At 32.3% G+C, this 22526-nt stretch overlaps 1 protein-coding gene across 1 annotated transcript in view; it reads right to left on the bottom strand.

Annotated features, from left to right (window-relative positions):
- The window catches only part of LOC106111142, a 48016-nt gene that overhangs the window by 8342 nt on the left and 17148 nt on the right, over window positions 1–22526 (bottom strand). Inside the window, exon 3 of the mRNA XM_013293132.1 lies at window positions 6562–6933. Coding sequence (XP_013148586.1) covers window positions 6562–6911 — 350 coding nt within the window. The 5' untranslated portion in view covers window positions 6912–6933. The remainder of the gene's footprint in view (window positions 1–6561; window positions 6934–22526) is intronic.

Below are 22526 nucleotides of genomic sequence, written 5' to 3'. Positions count from 1 at the left end.
CGCATTTCTAATATAACATAGATTAAACGCCTGTCCCACCACTGGCTGATAGAGGCTCAGATAGTTTAAATATAACATCACTGTCAGATAAGGGAACAAAATCCGATATTTCCATCGCATATTTTACACGTTGGATTGTTATCAGACAATTTACAATTTGGTGGGACAGTCCCTAAGTTAGATTGGCAATTGTTATTTTACGTCGTATGTTATTGTATATTTAAATACTTAATTATAGCGTATGAAAAGGATGTTGTTATCAAATAAAATTAAAGTGTCCTTTAGTCAATTTTACGGTCACGTCTTCCGGTTATTGTCAAAGATTATGTACGGTTCTATACTGTTTAAACTACGGTTGTAGTAATTATAAGTCCATCATCAAAGTTCTGAAGAAATATCATAAAGTTGGCTGATTGTTTAAGTATGTCGATGAAACTTGAATGAGCTGGACATATGTTTGTTTATGCTTTACTAATATTAAAAAAGATAAATAAATGTTTGTTAAGCAGTATTTCTTAGGTTTAAAGAGGATTACTCATCAAATACCAATAATACATTTCGAGTTTTCTGGTTAACAAAAGGTTAATTTAGTTTTGATTAGATTACAAAGGTTTATCCGATTATAACTTCTTAGTTTATAGGTCAGTGATGTAAAATTATTATTTAAAGGGTAAATACTAATGAAATATGTTTATTCTATAATAAGATTATTGGATATAAATGGTGTTATCGCAAACTATGTTCTAACTTTAATCTCATGTTAAATATATAGTTCTTTAAAAGAAAGAAAATAATAATTAGTATGACAGACGTGTTTGCACTTCGTGTGGGTTCTGTACGGTACTACGTTCGTACAGCATGAATTGAATGCATTATTAGCTAAAAAAATAATTGTAATGTAAAAAAAATAAATAAAAAATGCGTTTGGCTTTTTAATACGGGGCTTAGACTCAGCCATATATGTACTATAACAACGAATATTAAAAACAACGAAAAAAATTACAATAGCTGCTCAAGCCGTAACATTTTTTTTGATACTAACTTTCGTGCGAGAATCCGTACGCGTGGAATTAAAAAAAAAAAAGTGAGTAGCCTATGTGTTCTTCTAGACTATCCTCTGCATCTATGACAAATTTCATCGAGATCCGTTCAGCTGTTTAGGCTACAAACTCTAAGAAACATCCATCCACCTAAACTTTCGCATTTATAATATTAGTAAGAGTAAGTTTGTAACTTCCATTGTAAAGTTGTCATACACACGTTGAAATGGGACATTTGTAAACAGGAATTTAACAATACGTGTTGTAGTTTTTATGTTACTCGATTGGCATTTGTTATTATATCGAGAGCCTGACGATGTGCGTTACTAGCAATGAGCAATGCGTTAGGAACGCACACGCATGTTTGTTTCACTCGTGTATTGTGAAGGTGCTCCCAACGACCTGATAGCTCAGCGTATGGCCGCTTTTAGTTCCTACATTCGATACCTTAATACCATAATTTAAAAGTTTAAAAATACATGATCTTCTTCTTGTTTTATCTCATGTTTTTTTTTTATAAAATGAAGACAAACGACAGTTTTGAACTTTGTCAACGTTTTGACAGTCATTCGTGTATTGTACAACGTATTGTTAAGAATTTCTTTCAAATAGACATGTCGAGCTCTACGCATTGTCTTGTAAAATATGCAAGCGGCTTTCTAGAAAGACAATTTTAATTGTTTAGCGCATTATGTTTGGTATGTGCTAACGCTGTTTTTGAAATGGTATCCGAAGCTTTCTGTTAGATTTAGTTTAACAAAAAACTTAATATATCTAAATAGACGACATTTACAGTTCGAAGAGTAAACATTCTAACAATATGAAGTAAACTATTTATCTATACTAGTTTTATTTTTTAAATCCAAAATCCAATGATTGTAAAACATCCAATGATTGTAGAACAAAGCCATATATTCCTTAATTGCGAGAAAATAATAAACATATTCTTGTCATGTTTAAAAAAATATCACCAACCAGTAACAATCGTCTAGACTTCTACTTAGATTTATTAATAATTTTGTATCTATGATCAAACGTGAGTGTCTATGGCCAGTGCAACGACCGTGACTTACGATGCGTTGCATAATGACCGATGATGTCGTGAGGTCTGCACTTCCATTATTTCCGGTTACTCGCACATGCGTGGGACAGTCGGCACGCTTTGAACTTATGTAAGCTCACCGATTTATGTATTCTATTGAAGAATACGCATGATAAGTGTACAAGAAAAGATCAAGGCAAAATTGTTGAAGAGTTACGACAGATTAAGTATCGACAATCGGGTTAAGCTCCATAACTTAAGAAGCTTAGAGATCCTTCGTTAATACTACCTCCCAAAATTCACTGAACCAATGCATTGAAAGCACCTTTTTTAATTGTACACTTCGAGCGTTTTAAGTAAATCATATATCATTGTGATTATTGTGTGTTGCCTCTCAAACACATGAGTTTTCCTCCAGAATAAGTTACGTCTGGCTTGTGAAGGAATTTACATGAGACGTTTGTGTCAATGATTGCACCTGACAGCTGTATTTACAGAGGTGTGGTCCAAACTATATCATAAAGTAAAACATCTTCTAATTGTGGTAGACTGATTTAGTAATGTACATTTAGCTTAAGTCATTTTAACGACTTTATGACCTTATTGATAGCAGTGTCGGTGGTCCAGTAATAATAGTTACTACGTTAAAAGTTATTTAATAAATAGTTAGTACTAGCTTTCGCAAGCGACTCTGTCCGCGTGGAATTAAAAAAAAAGCAAGTAGCCTATGTGTTATTCCAGACTATCCTTTATATCTATACCAAATTTCATCGAAATCCGTTCAGCCGTATAGCCGTAGGCTACAAACTCTAACAAACATCCATTCATCTAAACTTTCACATTTATAATATTAGTCTGATTAAACAATAGTCCGAAATCTTGCGTTCCTTTATTGTTTTGGATAAGATAACAGTTATCGGGTGTTCTAAAACATTTTTCAGGTCTGCAATCTCTTCGTACATAGTTAAATTACGTCTACCGTTAGTGGTCACAAAAAATGTTACTCTCATAAATAGAACAGCCGTTAGTACATGTTACCATTTAAGGCCGGAGTATTGCGACAGCTATTAGGCGCAGGCTGCATTCCTTTCAAATCGCCTTTTACTTAACACACGACATAATTAGTCGGTACAGTTTTAAATATACAGAGATAGCGGCCGGTCCTTAACCGACTCTGTGACGTCATAACACGGTAAATCCAGTACTAGACCACCTTCGGCGTAAGTTGTCTTGTTTAATAAGATAATGAAATGTTGGCTTGATTTATTGTCCGTTTTTTAAATTAATCTATGTAAGAGTGACCATTTCTTCACGATTCACGTGGAAAGATGTGAAAATTGGCCAATTAAATTTATGGCAGATATCTTGAATTGTACTTGAACTTCAATATATATATTTTTCTTAATATTTTTAGTGTGAAAGGAAAATAAAGTTAATATAAGTCCTACATTATAGTTCAATCTAAAACTTGTTTGCGTGTTTGATATTTTATCGACTCTAGGAAGTGTTATGTAGGAATGAAAATTATATCGGGGGTTAAAATGCATGTAAATCAGAATCGAATTTCATATGACATACATATCGAATTTACAAAGAATATTATAAAGTTTTGGACCTAGAATATACATATCTTACATAACCGAACAATCATTGTATCATGCATTTTATATACGGTATATATATAAAAATCTTTATAATTGATATTCATGTCAGCTGACGGTTGTTTGGACTCCGCCAGTAGCATTTGCGCCTTGTAGGCATCCCAAGGCCAGCTTGTTCGAAATAACTGCCAACGGTCTTAAAGCTTACCAAATCTTGTACTCTTTAAATGTTTTTACTATAATACAAAACATATTTGTACAATGCTTTTTGTTATCTTTAATAGTAAAATTTAGATTTTAGCGTAAAGGACGCAAAGATATATCCAGTCATATTTTAGTATCGTACGCAGTTTGTACAGTTTTACTATCCTCAAAACTAAGGAATAAATTGTTGTTATAACACAATGTAGATCTGGCTCTACTGATTTAGAGTTGTTCGTCAGCATTACGGTTGTGTGTATGAGCAATCCCTTGTTCCTGGCGGAAGGCAGGAAGCATCGTAGGGTTTTGATCGGTGCAACGTTGAAATACGCACCCTTGTAAGAGTGGTATGCGTAGGCATTTCTCCACGCAAGAAAAATAGCAAAGCGTATTAGATGTTTTAATGTATGCTCATATATCATGGACTGGATTGAGGATCACAACATATTAATAATATGTTACATAAAAAATTATGTAAGTTCAAAGATCTTTGTGGTTAGATCGTATCCTTGAACTTGCTAAGTCACCACTCATTAGTGTATTTTAAACATCACTTGTCTGTAACATGTGTGTAATGGTAAATAATCACTCATTTTCGCATCCGTGTGTCAAAAAAAAATCGTTGTTTTTTCGGACCTTCCATAGGTGCCAGCTTTGTGAATGTCATTCAAAACCAGTTATCTTTTGGATTTTTATTGACGGGGTACCTGACTGTTTATATTATTAATTTTAGGATAAATTTTCCGTCGTAATCGATATGCGTGAAGTATGTTTGCTTGTAAAATTATTACTTTGTAAGATATATTAGGGTATTTGGAATTCGAAATGCTACCACTGATATGTGGGCATTAAACATTGTAAGCGGAAAGGAACCGCAGAGAATATTTGATGGTAGAGAATGGATTAAATTAAAGTATCTCGTTCTTATACGAGTAGTAGTAATTGACCAACAGCGAATACTGAAACTACATTTAAATTTGGAAAATTATTTTAAATGATAAGGCTATGTTTAAATATCAATTTCCATAAAAAATTGACCTCTTCACATTATAAGATTAAACGGCGAAGTATTTAAGATTCGTTTCAATATGATCCCTTAAAACTAATCAAGACAAAACACTGTAAAAATTAGATGTATTATGTAATAAATACTGTATTCCATTCAGGTAAAAACTATTGGTCCGTTTTCAAATATTTTCACAGCAATAGATAGGTATTTTATCTACGAGTAACATAGGTTATGTTTTATTTACTATTTTTTTTAATTTCACGCGGCCAACGTCGCGAGCGAGTGCTAGTGTATTATATCCGAGCTGTAACGTATCTCATAGCTTATATTATAAATTGACAGTTATATTACGAGACGTGACTAAAATATAAGTTTCATAAAGTAATACAATATGACAGTTCATTGGACACAGTTACACAAGCAGGCAGGCAGGCCCTGTGCTTAAACTCTGTATATTAGAGTTTAATAGAGATTAGTACAATATACTCTAAATGCTAATTAGTTTGTTGATTGTTGTCTAATTAGAACCATTTCTTCTTAACGTAAGTATTTTTGTCAAATATCGTAATAATAATAAAATAATAATAAGCCTTTATTCAGATAATTACTGTCACATTATATCGTAACCATTAATAAATTGTATTCAATATGTTATTCTAATTTCATTATGTAATTGTTATGTTATAGTAAATCATCAAAATAACAATTAATAATAATTACTCGCCCCAAAGATTGAATTTAGATGTATAGAGGTCAAACAAAATATCACGAAGCGAGCTAAACAATGTTACGAAACAATTTTAATGCACACTCAAGCTATAACCGACTTCGTTTTTCTTATAAAATATTACACAAATAATTTCAATAACAACAAAACTTAAGAGAATTGCCTTTTTGATCTACAAACACCAAAAATGAGAGAAATATTGCACAGTTTAGATTATGTTAGGGAAATTTGTACTAAATTATTTGAATTTTATTATAATGTATGTAAATTAAATCGATAGGAATATAAGGATACGAATAAAAATCAAACGTTGCATCGTGTTAGAACAGTTTTTTGACATTATCTCTATTAAAATACAAATAACGAAATAAATGTTAATATAATAAAGCAATTTAAATTTTGAGCTCAAAGTTTTAATTATTATTTTCCTTACAGAAAAGTTAAAAACGAAGCCAATAAAATGTATGCTAAAGATCGTGCTTAGGCAATTAATTTTCTTATGTCAGCTGTTTGAGTCGGAAATATTATACAGATTTTAGTTTTAATATTATACTTTTGATATGAAAGATCAGACGTTTTTTATAATATTAGTAATAAATCATTTGGTGTTAACAAATTAAATTAATCTGCAACTCTTTAAACTTACGCTTAGAGGTAATATTAGATAGAGATAATGAGACTAGGATATTAATTTTGGATATTTATATCCCGGTCTTATTATCTTCTTTGTCAGTCCTGTTTAAGTTATCAGCGTATTTGCAACTCAAGGTCAAAGGTCAAGGTCAGTCAAAACTTAATAGTTGTTACTATTTAACATAAAAAGTTGACAAAAAAAGTTTTATCTGGTTCCTTCTTACGTAGTGAACGAAAATAAACCCGAAACTTCCTCTGACTAATCCTTCGTGTAGATAAAATAAATGAGGGTATTAAAAACCACAAACCTCATATATTTCCTGTGCTCATTGACCGGCACGAAGTACTCGTCGTACGGGTTGCTCGTGTTCATATCTACCTCGACGTCTTTCCTTTGTTTTGACGTCCCGTTCTTAGGGGTTAAGTTTATTAGTTCCAAATTGACAGCTTCGAGAGTTTTGGTATCTCCGTTGACCTCTTTGGTGTGACCGTTCTGGTTGGGTCCGGTGGAGTCGAAGTCATTATGATTGGGGTCGTAGTCGTCGTGTTCGTAGGCTCTGTTGTCAAAGGCGGCGGGCGGCGAGGGCGGCGAGGGAGGTCTGTGTTGTGGCCGCGCCGGCTCCCGGGGGGACGCCGATCTACTGTGGCTTCTATCCATTACTTTTGGAGCGGACTGACATCTGCAAAGATATAAAATAATTTAGAAAAAAATAGATTTCTTTTACGTAGTAAATTATGCATGTAATGTTAGGAAAAAATGCTTAGTTATTATAATCGACCGACTGTCCGATTAGATTGCCATCAATCCATTTCCATTGCAGTGTAAAAGAAAAAATCTAGAAATAATTCGTACAACGTAAAGTTATAGTTTTCAATAAAATTTTTGGCTAATACACACTTTAAAACAACAGCTTTCTATCTCTCTACTCAATTGTTCGGAGGAAAGTATAACCTTAGATTTTGAGTTACATTCAATTTGAAAATAAACTGGAATGCCAGCTGCAAATTGCTGGAGATAAAGCACTCAACTTGCTTGCGATTTACTGGCGTTCGCATTTTACGTATCTTAAACAACAATTAGTGGCCGTGTTTCAGTGTTTATGACAAAAACGTTTAGATTATCATTTTTCATATGTCCAATGTTCTCTTCTTTGATTTCGTATTTATTTGTAGTGTTTTTTGATCGATAATAAAATTACAAGTTATTTCTTATGGGTTTTATAGTAATAAGGTAAGCGAACAAATATTCTTTATTTACCATACATTGAATTCTAGTAACAATTTTCTATGAAAATTTAACTAAAATGTTTATAATAGAGTATAATTATGGTAGATATCCTTGAAACTGTCCACCATATAGTCGTGTAATTAGATGTTATGGGCAGTGGATTGAGACCGGCTAATGTACCAGTAACCAGGCCATTCGCCTTCCTAAATAGGATTAGCTACATAAAGGTGACTGTTCACTTTATATCCATTTTGAATTCCTAGTTGTGATCACTGAAGTGTGACCTCGTCTTTTTTAAATTAGCAAAGCACGACTCTTATCTATTTTTATTTTGTATTTCTTATCTTGTACACAACAAAAAGTAAATTTAAAAGTGGGAAATAATTTGTAGTTACTATTTACTAGATAGTATTTTAGTGAACAAATAATGTGAATAATAATAGTACCGTATGCGTGTAATAAAAACTCGTAAGAACAGCAGATAAAGTTTAATAAACAAATAAATACTAGAATATAGAAATCTTACTTCAGATTTTATTTAGACTTACTTTAGGACTAGATCTGCAACTAAGGGATATACGTAAGTTACTTTGACACATATCTTAGCAATAAACAGCTTTACTTTTAAAACGTAAGAACAGAAAACTCTATAATAGTTTAATGATGTCGCAAGAGCGATTCGTTGATTAGATTACTCGCATATATTATTATTTAGTAAGAGTACATAATAATGTAGACTTCTACGTAACTTGTCGTCCTTATCCTCCAAAGAGCCTCGACGAGGCGAACCACCTTTTACTATACTCACATTCTATACAATATTACTTTATCAAGCCTTTTATACTGTTGAGTTTTCTACCGGTATTTGTTACAATTGGGGGATACAAAGAAACAAACTATTTCATTTAAGTGTTTTTAACAGTGTTTTTATTAGAGGTTTTGTATACTATAACAAAATTCTTCATTACTTTTTTGTGTTAAACATTCTATAAATAATGTTGCATTCGATATTTCTATTGAAAAAATATAACCGTAGGTTAACAATGTTAAAACTCCGTTGCATACACATATAACTATCTCTGTTTTTCTTCTAGAGAAAGCGAGGGAGGACAGGGAGGGCAAATGTTTCGGCACAGAATGAACAAAACAAGAAAGATATAATGTGTGACCAATTTTTATGAGATATCACAAGTTATACCAGTTTGACATCGTAATAATTCATGTGGCATACATTTAAATAATAGAAATATTATAACTTAATTTGTAAGGATCCGTTCAATCGATAGACGATGTAAATTTAATTTTATGTTGGATGTAAATCGACGATAATTAAATGCCGTGAATTTGTGTGATTAACGTCACAGTCTAATACCGCGACAGACAGACTGAATGCATATATCACTTGTCTATATGTTTTTTATTAAGGAATGGAATTAATTTGAACAAATATACGTCATCATATTTTAGGAACGGTGGCTTCCTTTCTTGTTGCTATGGCAACCGTAAAATGCTGCTGTTAAAACACACAAACACATTCACAATATATTATTGTTCGTTTTAAAAGTTTTTAAAAGAGAATACGATGGATGATATTTTTTTATTAAAACCTAGAGTAAGACTAGGTATTTCTTTGTTGAAAAAAAAACAAAACATAAATGATATTCGTATGCTTGTACTGAATGCTTTTCTTGTAATTTTCTGTTGCGCACAACTTCCTCGCGGCACGTATTGTCGTCAGTATGTTTACGAATTAAGGACATCCAAGAAATCATTATGTTTATAAAAAAATAACATATAGCATTTCCTTGACCCTTATATGTTAATACTATGTGTACTATAAAACCAAACTGTTTTTAAGCGTTAAATATTTGTATGTATTATTTTCACTAAAGAAAACATTTACATCATAAAATTCTCTTACGTTGGTACTGCTTTTTGGTACTTAATAGTAAGTATCATAATTAACTCCAATAACATATTGCACATATACGCAATCCTTCGCAAAAGCAACACTTTGGATATAATAATTATCAAACAAGAAATAAAAATTCAAGAGTTTGTATAACGTTGCCAAGAACTTAAGAGAGATACAATATAAATGTGTTATGTTGTACAACTGTAAAGGTTTGGTAATTCTAGCATTTGTTATAACTCCTAACAACGATTACTGTTAAAGTTAGCTTCGCTCGTCCACAACATAATCCACCGTCATTGACGTTTGCGGCAGCAGTAGAATCTTTTCTTAAGAGCGGTATGTGCTTGGAAATACTGTTCGAAACAGGTCCTATATAAACCAGGTCCAGCTCACCTTAGTCTCTGTTGCCTTGGTCTATTCCTAGTATCTAGCACAAGGGACCTCGTGTAGTAGTAGCGAGCATGGGACGAGCGGGGCGTCCGCGGCGTCTTTCGATACCGCTCGCACCGCACCAGGTTCCCGCCACCGAGCATCTTGCCCACTCACATTTTACTTTCCAAAAAATGATAAAAGTTCATTGAACTTGGCGCACGTAATTATACATTTTTTAAATTGTCTTTGGTCACTGACGTCCGCGCGGCTCAAAGACGGCCTCCAGTTTCAGATGACGAAGAAAACAATCATGTAAACAATAATATTGACGTTACAACCATTTCGTATATAGGGTGAGCTGATTCCAACTATGTAATTTCTGTCTTTGAATACAAAATAGTACTTTTATACAAAGTAAACTAATGTAGTTCGTTTCTTAGAATAGTTCAATACCTTGTGAAATAAAACATTGATTTTTAATATCTCAGGATAACTACACCTGTATTTCTCGATTGAAGCGAAAGCGAGATTCTTGAATTCATTGAAAATAGCTCAATTAATATTACGTAACGACGAATTCAGGCTTTACCTTCACTCGTAAACATCGAAAACGTGCTTGTTCAATTACCCCAGACACCTTGAAGCTGAAGTGTTAATACTTAAGTTGTATTTAATTTTCTCTAAGCGCCTAATGTATATATAAACGGATGCAGATGTCCTGTAGGACATTATTGGAATAATTAGCATTCTTACATCTAAAGTCGATAAGCTTTTTGTCAAATTTTTGGTGTTCGTAAATTATTTGATAGTTAGCGGCTTAACGTTTTTGTATCTATTGGAAACTTGTTTAATTGCCTCGCTGACAGAGTCGCGGGAGAAAGCTAGTATCTTAAATAAAACAAATAAAAAAACCGTTTATGAAGCAATTGAAGTTGAAGCCAGTCCATATAACAATTTATTGTTCATTTGTTTTTCAAGTTAATACAGTTAAATATACTTTTAAGAGTGAACAAATGTCAATATTACAAAAATTAACATCTGTTACATAGTAATTATTTATAATTAATTTATCTCAATGTTCGGGAGCCTCCTGTAGATGAATATTTTCAACATTAGTGACTTCACGCTAAAAGAATAACATACGTGTACAGAATAGCGTGCTTCTGAGTGCGTACAATTCAATTGATTGGATTTAGCGAATTAACCTATATCAATTGAATAGTAAATTATTATTATCGCACGTTACTTGTGCTGCGGATAATATGCATCGCGCTATATAGTTTTAAATATTGTTAAAAATAATGTTATTAAAATGATTTTCTTATTATTTTTAATTTAGACTAGCATTTTGATTTCAGATAGACTTATTAAATTTATAATTTTAGACAAATTGAAATTCTTAAATTATGTTTTACATTTAAATAGAATTGGTTACAAAGACCAATTAGACCATATTGCCGGAATAAATGTTCTCACAGTATTGTGTACAATTTATTACAAATCCTTGTCAACAAATTAAACGTATTATTGATATAAATAATTAATGGAATGCGTGTGATTTGTACCATACAAGAATTCTACACAGTTATGAAAGATCAGACTGTGGTCAGCAGGTGTGTTCCCAACCACAAAAGTAAAGTGCTTGACTTTGTTATAACTTTATGGATACAATGTTAGATTAAGTTATTTTCGTAATAAAACTGGCCACATTGTTAATGAACGTATGTCATCCGTAAATAACGAAAACATTTAAAACAAATAGTATTATATCTATCCATACATGGTGGTTGGAATGTAAACTCGTATCGCCTAAAATATATATCTTAATGATGTTTTTAAGTATGTTATAATTACTGCGCATAATTGGACTAGTTGTTTAAAGAAGTATCAAGTCAAATAAAATACTTTTAGAGTAAATGTTGTATACATTGTTTTTCATTCTGGAGCAACGTATCAGGCAATGACGCTTTGTCATTTATTTACCTAATATTATGAACAGAACAGTTTAACAGATCTCACTGAAATTTGGCACAAATGTAGAACATAGTCTGGAAGAAAATATATGCCAATACCGCGCTGAAGTAAACTCGGGCAAAAACATTTATTACACTTTGTAATAAAACACGTTTAAATGCAAACCAACTAAGGTGAAGGCCGTAGAGCTGAAGCTGTGAATGGCGAAATCTTTGCCTATTAATAATTAGTCTCGCTAAAATGTCGACGCTCATAATAAAATGCCCGCGACTAAACTTGTACGGATTGTGAAAGTTCTAAACAGGCTTCGCATTACTGTATATACAATGTAGGAATTAATAGTTTCTGCTGTCCTCCTGACCGATATACGGCACGATGATATCTTGGTACATATACATATGTATAGTACTGTCTATAAAGTGTAATACAGGTTATCAACCCGGCTTTTGAGGATTACGACGGGAACACACGCAGCTTGCATACTACATGCTAGTTAGTTACATGTGCCATCTACAGGCATACGATAACTTGCAATTAAAACGCTACATTTTACTGGCACGTGTATTCATGCACTTATTCCATTTTGCTACAAAGTATCTTCTTTAAGTATTTGCTTGATAGGTGATGACAGGCTCGGTGCTTACAAATTATGTACGCTTTTATATTTGCTTTTACTAAAGAATTGTAACAGTTGCAGAACAATTTACCTGTTCTTAAAATAACATGATCTCTGCCGTATTCATCTTTGTATTTTTTTGTAGCATGTTTAGCAATCGCGTCAAGGCCTTGCACTTTTACGTTAACGAAGCAATTTGATGAATCACTTGAACTAATTAAACGTGAAGGCTGTGAATATTTTTTTGAAAGTAATGAATTAATTCTTATAATTTTGATGAATTGTTTGTTTTTAGTTAGTTTATCTGGAAATGTTAAGGTCATTCGCCGATCTATAAATAGAACAGGCAATTTACTCTAATTGAGATTGACGAAAAACACACTTTAATATAGGTTATTGAACTTCAAATCCAAGCTTTTATTTAAGTCAAAGATTTACAAACGCTAACGGATTTCGTGGTCTTTCGACAGCAAACACAATATTGTAGAACCTTTTTATTTTCAATTTTGTTCCAGTTTTATTTATTTTCTTTATACATGAAAGTGTTATGATAATTATTGTAGAGATATTTTGAATGTGAGTTTATAAATATGCCGTCCGGGTACAGATGCGAGCTTAGAGGTGACATCATCTTTATATGTCCGTTGAGGCTTTACTCGTTACAAGTTACAACGGTCAGCAGCGTCTTTTGTTTTTATTGGACTATTTTGGTTTTGAATAACGTCTGGCAAGTTAGTACTTTTTAAATCTTTGCTAGCAAAAAACATACAGATGTAAGTATTACGATAAGGTTTTGATTTATACCATCTATATTGATGAAACACATAAGAAAGCCAATATTGAGAGCACCCAAAATTCCTGGGTTCAGTTCCATTCAGTTTCTTGTCTATGGCACTCCCTTAGCGGATTGGGCCAGTGTCGGGTCTTCTCTGGGTTATTGGCGTGATATATGTTGTAAATTTTGAAACCATTGTAGTTGTTTTATATTCAAGTAGTGTACAAGTTTCCTCACTGGGGTTGTAGGAAAACTACGGACCTTGGTTTAAATGTTAACAGAATAGCAATCAGGTGAGGAAGGTGAGGATGATCGACTTTTCCTCAACATCTTGAGTAATCATTGAGGCAAGGAATAAATGTCAATGTACATAATATATGAACTTGTTTTCTTTACTATCTTTTGTTAAGATTATCTTATAACACTATTATTCCATAAAGTAGCAGTTCCCGTGCGGCTTCGTCCGCATCAAATTATAAAAAAACTTTATTTTATTGTTTACATATGGCAAATTATCAAAATGGCATGACGTAACAAACCTTAGCAATCTTTCTTTCTTGATGTTGGCAGCAACTTATGGTCTCTTTTCCACATTGGGGTTTTTATCCAAAATATTTACGGCCTAAGTTTAATGCGTGAAAATATATAGCCTAAATGCATGCAAGCATGACGCAAGTGTAAGGCTTTTTGTTAAAAAAAGAATTATTCAAAAATATGCTGTAATTGCTGATATCTTAAGCAACAAAGTGTGTGTTTACCCTTTATTATATTAGTATAGATAAATGTTTTAAATTTCCATGTACTATTACAATTAATAATTCAGTTAATAAAATAAAACGATCATTCAAATCGTGACAAGTCATTATTTATAATAATAATCCTCTGTATTTTATTATAATAACTAGAATTGTTTATTGTAAATTCATATCGATGAATAATTAAAATTAAAAAAAAGAAAATAATAACTTGATTGTAATCTTAAGAATTAATCTCTCGAAGAATTCTAATAACACCATTCAACTAGATTAGAAAGAAAAATGTATATTTTTTATTTTATAATTTAAATCCAATCCTCAACCAATCGAATAGTTCTCCAATGGTTCAATTTATGTTGCATTTAATTAAAAAATAGTACCGTACTAGGCAGTAAGAAATTTGCTTACAAAATAGGTACATAAGTACGTAAACTGCCTTCAAATATCGGTAATTTTTGAATTAACAATTATCTATAAATAGTGGAGAAATACATTAAATAGTATTACCATTATTCGCCCATTACCATCCCGCCAACGTGTCTTGAAGGCCGTAGGGTCTGAATTAACATGAGATTTGAACGTGTGGCCATACAAATGGCGGCTAGCGATCAGTCATTCAGAGCGGATCGTTCTGTACTCACTGAATATTAGGTAATTCCGATCATGTTCGAATTGCAACACGCAATACAATCTGCATACAATCGCTCTCAGTTCGAAGCGGTCTGTTACACAGGCTCGCGTTCTCTAATTACTGGCAGTTTTTTATCAACTTCAATAAGGCAAAAAATAAAACTTCCTTAAGACTATATTTGAATATCGAATTGTGTTTACGTTTTTGTTTTTTGACTACTATTATCCGCAATACTATTAGAACTTGGAGTTTAGAAGTCTGAGAATTTTCATAAGGATTGTTTGCAGAAAAAAATAATGTGTATATTTTTAAATACATGTTACATGTTACAAACAAAAACGTGTGTAATGTGCACTAGACATATAACAATATGGCAGTGAGTAATTAATAAAATGATTCTGATGTAATTGTGGAACATATACATTTCCTGCATAAAGTTTGTCTTTTGTTGTTTGGAAATGCTTATTTATAGATTACAAATATATGTAGAATATCAAGACTATTGCCTTGTATCATTTAAACAAAAGATTTAATAATATAAACATAATTGTTACCTATGTGGTTTGTTATCTTTTGTATGTCGTAAACACATATCTATATTTATATAGATGGTATTGCATTAACATATTTATATACATATCGCGAGAATGTCAAAAGTAAATAATGTAAAGACATGGAAACATTAATAATTAAACTGGTTCATATCAAGGAAGCTATTGTCTTTAAAAATATAAATCTTGCTAATATCAGAAATGGATAGATGTTTATTAGAGGTTGTAGTTTAAACTGTTAAACGGATCACAATGAAATTTGTCAGAGATGTAGCGGATAGTCTAGAAGAACACATAGGCTATTTACTTTTTTTTAATTCTACGCGGACGGAGTCTTATTTTACGAGAATATATGTATTTTTATCTAAAATTTAGTTCTCATAAAAGCTAACCTGTGTTTCACATTCGCGCGTGGGACTTAATGTTTGATTGTTCAAATATGAATCGTTACGAAAAATGTTAATTTGTACGTGAAGGTTGAGCAAATATAAAATCTTTAAGTGTTAACTGTGTTTTTTTTTCAATTGTAAGGTGGCCTTAATTCACCAAAATAGAGAAGCGACTGCTACCCATAGACAACTGCGATTGCACATGCATTGCCTACTGCCTTGATCGACGAAGGAAAAGACGAACATAAAGAGGATATTTTCTCTTCCTATGCGTCTCCTGCGTCAAATCCACTTCCCCTTTCCTACCTTTTCTTAAAATAATGGATTTCAAAAGCTTAAGAACCGTGTGGAAAGCTGCCTTTCTTTCTTTGTTCTAAAAGTTGCCATTTGGTCATGTACTCTACAATGCTCGCAACAATATATTCATATAATAACAACGTTGTATGTTCAAGACTCGCTTGAGTCATATTGCATGTGTGCGTTCAAGCTTCCAACTAACCTTGAAGCTTAAAGCTCGCTGCAAAACTTCCAAGCATTTCCCTTGTGTTAGTCATGAATATGAAATATGCGTTGCGAAATTACTGCCACGGTTCACCAGGTTCACCAAACTTTTATTTATTGAGGGACAATACTTCGCAAGTGGAAGAACTTACGTTATTTTAAAAAAAATGTAACTAAAAGCCTTTTAATAAATTCTCTAAATTAAAAACTTGTACTATTGAATTACTTATAAAATTAGTTCTTGAATATTTAAGGCGACTTATGGAATAAAACGTATACTAATAATATAAAGAGGAAAGTTTTACATTTTTGTACGTATTAAAGTAACTCTAAAACTACTATACCGATTACACAAATTTTTAAACCATAAAGCTACGTCATCAGTGAGCAACATTGGCTATGTTTTTACTATTTTTTTAATTTCACGCAGACGTAGTCGCGAGCAATAGCTAGTTAATTTATAAATAAGTTACCTGCAATGGAAAATTTTATTCGCTTAAAATACCTAAACTAAAAAAATGTAAACCAATAATTGGCATATTTGTTCTAATTTACATAGATTATGTCAGCATTGAGTTGAGCAATATCACCTCTAGTTTGTCAAGTGTCGTGACACCCGGCGACCTCGTTACGACTTTGAATCGACTCCCGAGTCGTGCCAGCAACAAAAAGGTGCGTGTATTTCACAACCGCTAAGGATAAGGTAATAAAATCGATTTTGGAGCGATTGCTAAATCGATTGCCGTAGGGACTTGATCGATTACTTCATTCGTTTATGCACTTTAAAAATTACTCGTTTATTCTGTACCAGATAAGAGTTTTGAGTGAGGGTATACAAAACATTACAATGTTGAAAAATAAAAAAGTAACGAGACTTTAAAAGTATACCTTAATATGGCTGTAAAAATAACACATTCAAAAAGTATATTTAAGAAAAAATCTTTTAAATAAACTCGAAAAGTTTTGATCAAGTTTAAAACGCCATTGCAGTAATATTGTGTTACAAATCTTTGATAACCTAATGGATTTAATGTATTTGTAAAGGTAATAAACATTGTAATATATGAATGTAAATGAAGATGTCCATTCATTACATTTATCCTCATATTGTGTACACGTGGAATGCTATGTACATTATACATATGTGACTATTAATTACTATGTAATCATTCGGCGCTTTTGCAATTAATTACATTAACGTTCATTAAATCACAATTAAAAACAACATAGTAAATACCAGATAAGAAATACTATTTAATAATAACATAACATGTAAAAATTACATTGTTATAAAATTTATATGACTGTTATAACTAACTTTATGCGATAGTCTTTTATTATAATTAAATGTATTCAGAGTTTAAAAAAAAAAAACAAAACAAAAGCTAGTAGTGCGACAACGTCGTTTATAATATGGGAAACATTTGACAATCATTTTGCAATGTTTAAAGTTTACAAATAAAATTTAATTTCATTATCTAACCTCGTCTTAGTTACGCGCAAATACGAGTTATACACAATCCCAGTAATGCAAAGTTGTTATCCTTTGAAATGGACATTGCGACTTGTCATAGGTGTTATATTTTAAAAATACTACATTTTAAACATTAATTTCTAACTAGTAATTTAATCTTTTCAACTTAGTAATCTTTCATGTATTTCAAATCAGTATATATTCAGAGAATTCGTATGAAAGGACTTTAAAAACGATAAAAGCTTTTAAAGAGCTTAATCGTAGTAGCTCTATGGAAATTTAATTGTCTGTACCTACTGTTTAAGTACTTACGCAACAATGATTGTATCATTAGGAAGGAATAACGAATAAACAGGAATTATGAATTTAATGTGAGAACCATTTTATAGAAAAACAGGATGAAATGTGACATATATAACTATTTCTACCTTTTTTGAACATATTCTTTTTAATCATAAACAATGATACTAAAAACACAATTAAGATTAACATCATTTAGAAATGAAGATTCTTAACATGTCACAAATAAGACACATAAGTTACACGATTACACATTTAGTGATTTATCTTAATTTGAGATTCGCATGTTAACACGCTACATTGCAGTGCAATATAGCGGAAATAACGGTATGTCGTATATGAGTAAAAATAATGCTTCGAAATGATTGATTATTGTCATTAGCCGGTTGTAGTCACGTAATGAATCAGAAGTCTGAAGCCTTTTCGGGCGGCGTAACTGTAAAGATGGTCAGTGACCAGAGGCGGTGGCGGCGCGGCGAGGATGGTCGCCGGTAAATGTACGTGAGACGCGTGGGAGCCGAAACAGATTCTACGTAATCGAGTTTTTGGTAATCATGTGTAGTGTCTATACTTGTTGTATAAATAAAATAATGCAAATGAAAGATATTTGTACTTACTTAAACTTAGTCATGTAAAATCCTTTATTTCAAAATTCAGCAACAATGTAAAATCGGATTCCTATTAATACAATTTAAGTCCATTTATCCTTTAATTTTTTTATGTAACAATGAGAGACAATATCAATTTCGTGTAATGTAATATCAGAAAATGCTGGCACTTATTATCCACCAAATTTGAGAAAAGATTGCTGGCGAATGCCCCAAATCGATAACGGTAAATCGTTCAAGTACAATACTCCTCATACGTTAGAGAACAAAGTAAATTAGCAGGCGTTCGGAAATCGTAATACTCCTTTCAGAACCGCAAGGCCACATAACCGCGTTCCTATCTAATGAAATAAAACCTCCTTGGATCGTGACCATAGTCCGCAGTAAGGCTGAATGCAACCGGTTGTCTTTGCCTTATTCAGACCTCGTATCACGCAGAGAAGTTATTGACAGTCGACACGCATATAATATCTATCACCTGCACTTCCTTAAAATAAAAGTGAGGCCCAATTTGGAGGGACCTATCCGTCTTCCTATTACGAACATACAAAGGGATGTATGCAATGCGTAAGGACGTTAGTATTGACAGTTTTCATTTCCTTTTGTTTATGTCTTAATTGTTAACATAACGAGGATACGCAGTTGGAGCGTTACTTATAGACACCAAAATTATGTGTAAAAGCGTCATCAGTAACGACACAATATGGCGCGGATTATTATCAAAAAAACAGTGATATCAGAAATACATGCAATAGCAATATTATTTTTACGTTTATACGTTTATATTACACTATTAACATTTTGAAATAACTCAAGTGATTATATTTAAATTCATTGCGAAGTACGATGCAAATTGTTGCGACAATTTAAATGACAGTTTAAAGAGTGAGCTTTAAGGGGCTTGCATGTGTAATGTTTGGATGACGAACTGTCATCGTCGAAGAATTTGGGCGCGGTGTGACACCTCGCAAGATGAACTCTCACAATGGTATCGAGATAAACTGAATGAATACATGCCACATAGTAAATGGCTGATATGTAATTAAATGTATACTCGTATGTTTAAAATAACCATGACGCGTACGGCTTTTTATATTTTTCGAATATGATTCATAAAATTAAAGTGTCTTGTTAGGTATAAGATTCGCATGACTTTTATTTGCAATTTTACAACTGAACCAATTTGCTATTTAATTACTGTCCGTATTTGTAAATTTATGATCAAGGTTTAATATTTTATTTAAAAACTCCGTTGATTTCTAAAGATTTTTTTTAATCATCAATCATACCAATATTATAAATGTGAAAGTTTAGATGGATGGATGTTTGTTAGAGTTTGTAGCCTAAGCAGCTGAACGGATTTCAATGAAATTTGGCATAGATGTAGTGGATAGTCTGGAAGAACACATAGGTTACTTACTTTTGTTTTTTTAATACCACGCGAACGGAGTCGCGGCCGAAAGCTAGTAGCTAATAATAGCTACCTTGTTACATTTATTGTAAATGTTTTTATTTTTTAATCAAAGGTCAGGATTGATTAATTGAAAAGATATAATAACTTGTTACTATTTAATGATTATTTAACTACAGCAAGAGTTAAAAATGAAATGAATTACAGCTGTAACAATGTGTTTTGAAAATGTAGTTCTGTACAGATGTCACAAACCTAGGCAAAGCTTTATCGATGTAGTTATCTATTCAATGCGTCGTTGTTGATTTACATAAACATGTATTGCATTTTAAAAAGTTTTTAATGTTTACTTGGTATGTACATTACGATGGATTGGGTTATTTTAGATTATTGCAGTCAGTTAAGATCACAACAATTTAGTTAACATCAACAATTATGTGCATGTTTACTTATATTTTGTTTCGAAACATATCGAAACTATCTGGTTTCAATTCGATAATAGTTACGATTCGGATATAACAGATACAAACTTGTTATTCAACTTTTACTTGACAATGAACTGTAGTATGTAATATTACCGTGGTCCGGACCGAACGACCTCCGGTACTTTAGCAGCGACCGGTCTATAGATATGAGTACGGACACTGTATTGACTACGGGCACGCGACTGTACTGTTACTGACTTCCGTTGCAACCGGATGTACGATTGTGAGCGTCTGAAAGTCTCGAAGACTTGTTAATTACGTAACTTTATTGCAAGATGTTTGTTAGCGAAGTTACAGTGCATTCCGTAGATTTCTCTTTCTTTTTCTGTCTTCTGTAAAAGAAGACGAATATTTAAATGTATGTTTTATTATTTATGTAATTCAGGTTTCAAGCTTAGTTAGATTACGCAAAATTTTAATGAGATTCTAATGGCTAATGAATTTTGAAATCGGTTTAATAGTTTCGGTACATATTTAATGCAAACAAAAGTCATATAGACAATCAAAAACGAGATTAGTATCCATCGCTTATTGCCCCGTCTTGTACTAGTTACTTGAATAGTTAATATCTTGAATTATAGACGGTCTAGTGTAAGAGTTCGTCCACCCCAAGTTGCAAAAGCCTTTAGGCTAGTAGCGGTCATCAGTCGCAAAAAGTGTTATTTATCTATGAACGTTCACAGTTAGCGAAACCTTTACGAGTCACGTTGCTCCCACAGTGAGGTTATAGAGTTTTTTCTTGCCTCTACGTGCAGATATTACAGGTTCTATACGTGTTAGGTAGAAATCGAGAGTTCGTCGTGGGTGCAAGCCGACCCTGAGCAAACGCCTTCGAGCCAAATGATACACGCATTCTTCTCGCACAATTATAAATCGACTCGTTGATTTATTGATACGATAATAGGTTTTAAGCTCTACTGCATACGGGTTACTTTATTCTATCTTTTATGCAATACTTGTTTAATCTATGTTGTGTTGTAGGGCCTTGCGAAAGTAAGAGCGTGTCTTCATTGAATACTTTTGGTTGTACACGTATGTAAATAATACGTGAATATCGCCATTTTTACTTTTGTAATTGTTTTTAATTAACGTTGAGTAATTTAGTCCGAGTATGGCACAACGTCGCGCAAGTAAAGTTTGCTTAACGCGTTGCGAAGTGCGATACCGATTGCTAATGCTTAGCTAAAGTGTTAACTACTTATATAAAGTGATTGAAAAACATTTAACATATGGGAATGTTATCTTAGTAACTTACCTGAGCAACAAGAGAAGTTTTTTACCTAATACTTTTCTGAATCTGGCATGCCTGCTAAAGAGGAATCTCAATTCGTTTGTATTTAAAAAAGTTTTCTTTTCTATATTCCTTACGAGGTAAAATTTTAACTAGTACTTACTGTAGTAAACTACATAATTTAGGTTACGTTCGTATCATGAACAAGAAAATTTAGGCCTGTTTGTAGTTTGTCAATTAAGATGTTTGCTAGATGAAAGTAAATTTTATTGTGAAGTCTTCAGTTATATTGGGTAACGTAAAGAACAATGCGGTTTTGTTCCCTCGAACAATCTGTTTTATTGTTCACGTCTAGTCTGAGAAATGACCGTATTATTTTGCATTAAACTCGACTTTTACTAAGCACTATCCTTCGATAACGCCCTTTCTTGAAATATCAATAGGATTCAATTTTCTGTGCTCTTAATAAAAATTCATTGACCATTTACCTTGTTGACTAGTTGGTGAATAACAGGTTATTTCCTTGAGGGTAAACAATAAAATTGAGTTTATAACTGAGTCATTTCATTGTACATTAAGATCTTGTGAATTGCGCATTCAGAATGCGGATAATAAATTTTACTATAGCCACATTTGTATCCTACAAATAGATATTGATATTTCATCCGTGAATGTTTTTGACCGACTTCCCAAAAGAAGGAGGTACTCAATTCGTCTGTATGTTTTTTATTATTATTATTTTTAAGTGTGTTACGGCATAACTCCGTTGCTAGTGGACCGATTTTAATAATTCTTTTTTTATCCGAAAGGTAATTGTTAAGACCTTGTGATACGACACTGTCACTTCTTTTAAATCTCTACATTTTGTATATTTTTCATTACTATTTATTTAACTATTAACGCATTTCTTCAGAACTAATGATTTTTTATTGTTATAAAATGACAATTGCGCAAGCGGTTTCTAGAATTCATCAAAATAGCATAAAGCGACAGCTGTCTATAGAAATAAGAGGAAGAGACGCACAGGTAAATAATATTTCACCCTTCTATGCGTCCC

The sequence above is a fragment of the Papilio polytes genome, unplaced genomic scaffold, assembly GCF_000836215.1.
Source record: "Papilio polytes unplaced genomic scaffold, Ppol_1.0 DF824180.1, whole genome shotgun sequence".
Taxonomy (NCBI): domain Eukaryota; kingdom Metazoa; phylum Arthropoda; class Insecta; order Lepidoptera; family Papilionidae; genus Papilio; species Papilio polytes.
Note: the sequence above shows the minus strand (reverse complement) of the source record. Positions and strands in the feature narration are given on the sequence as shown.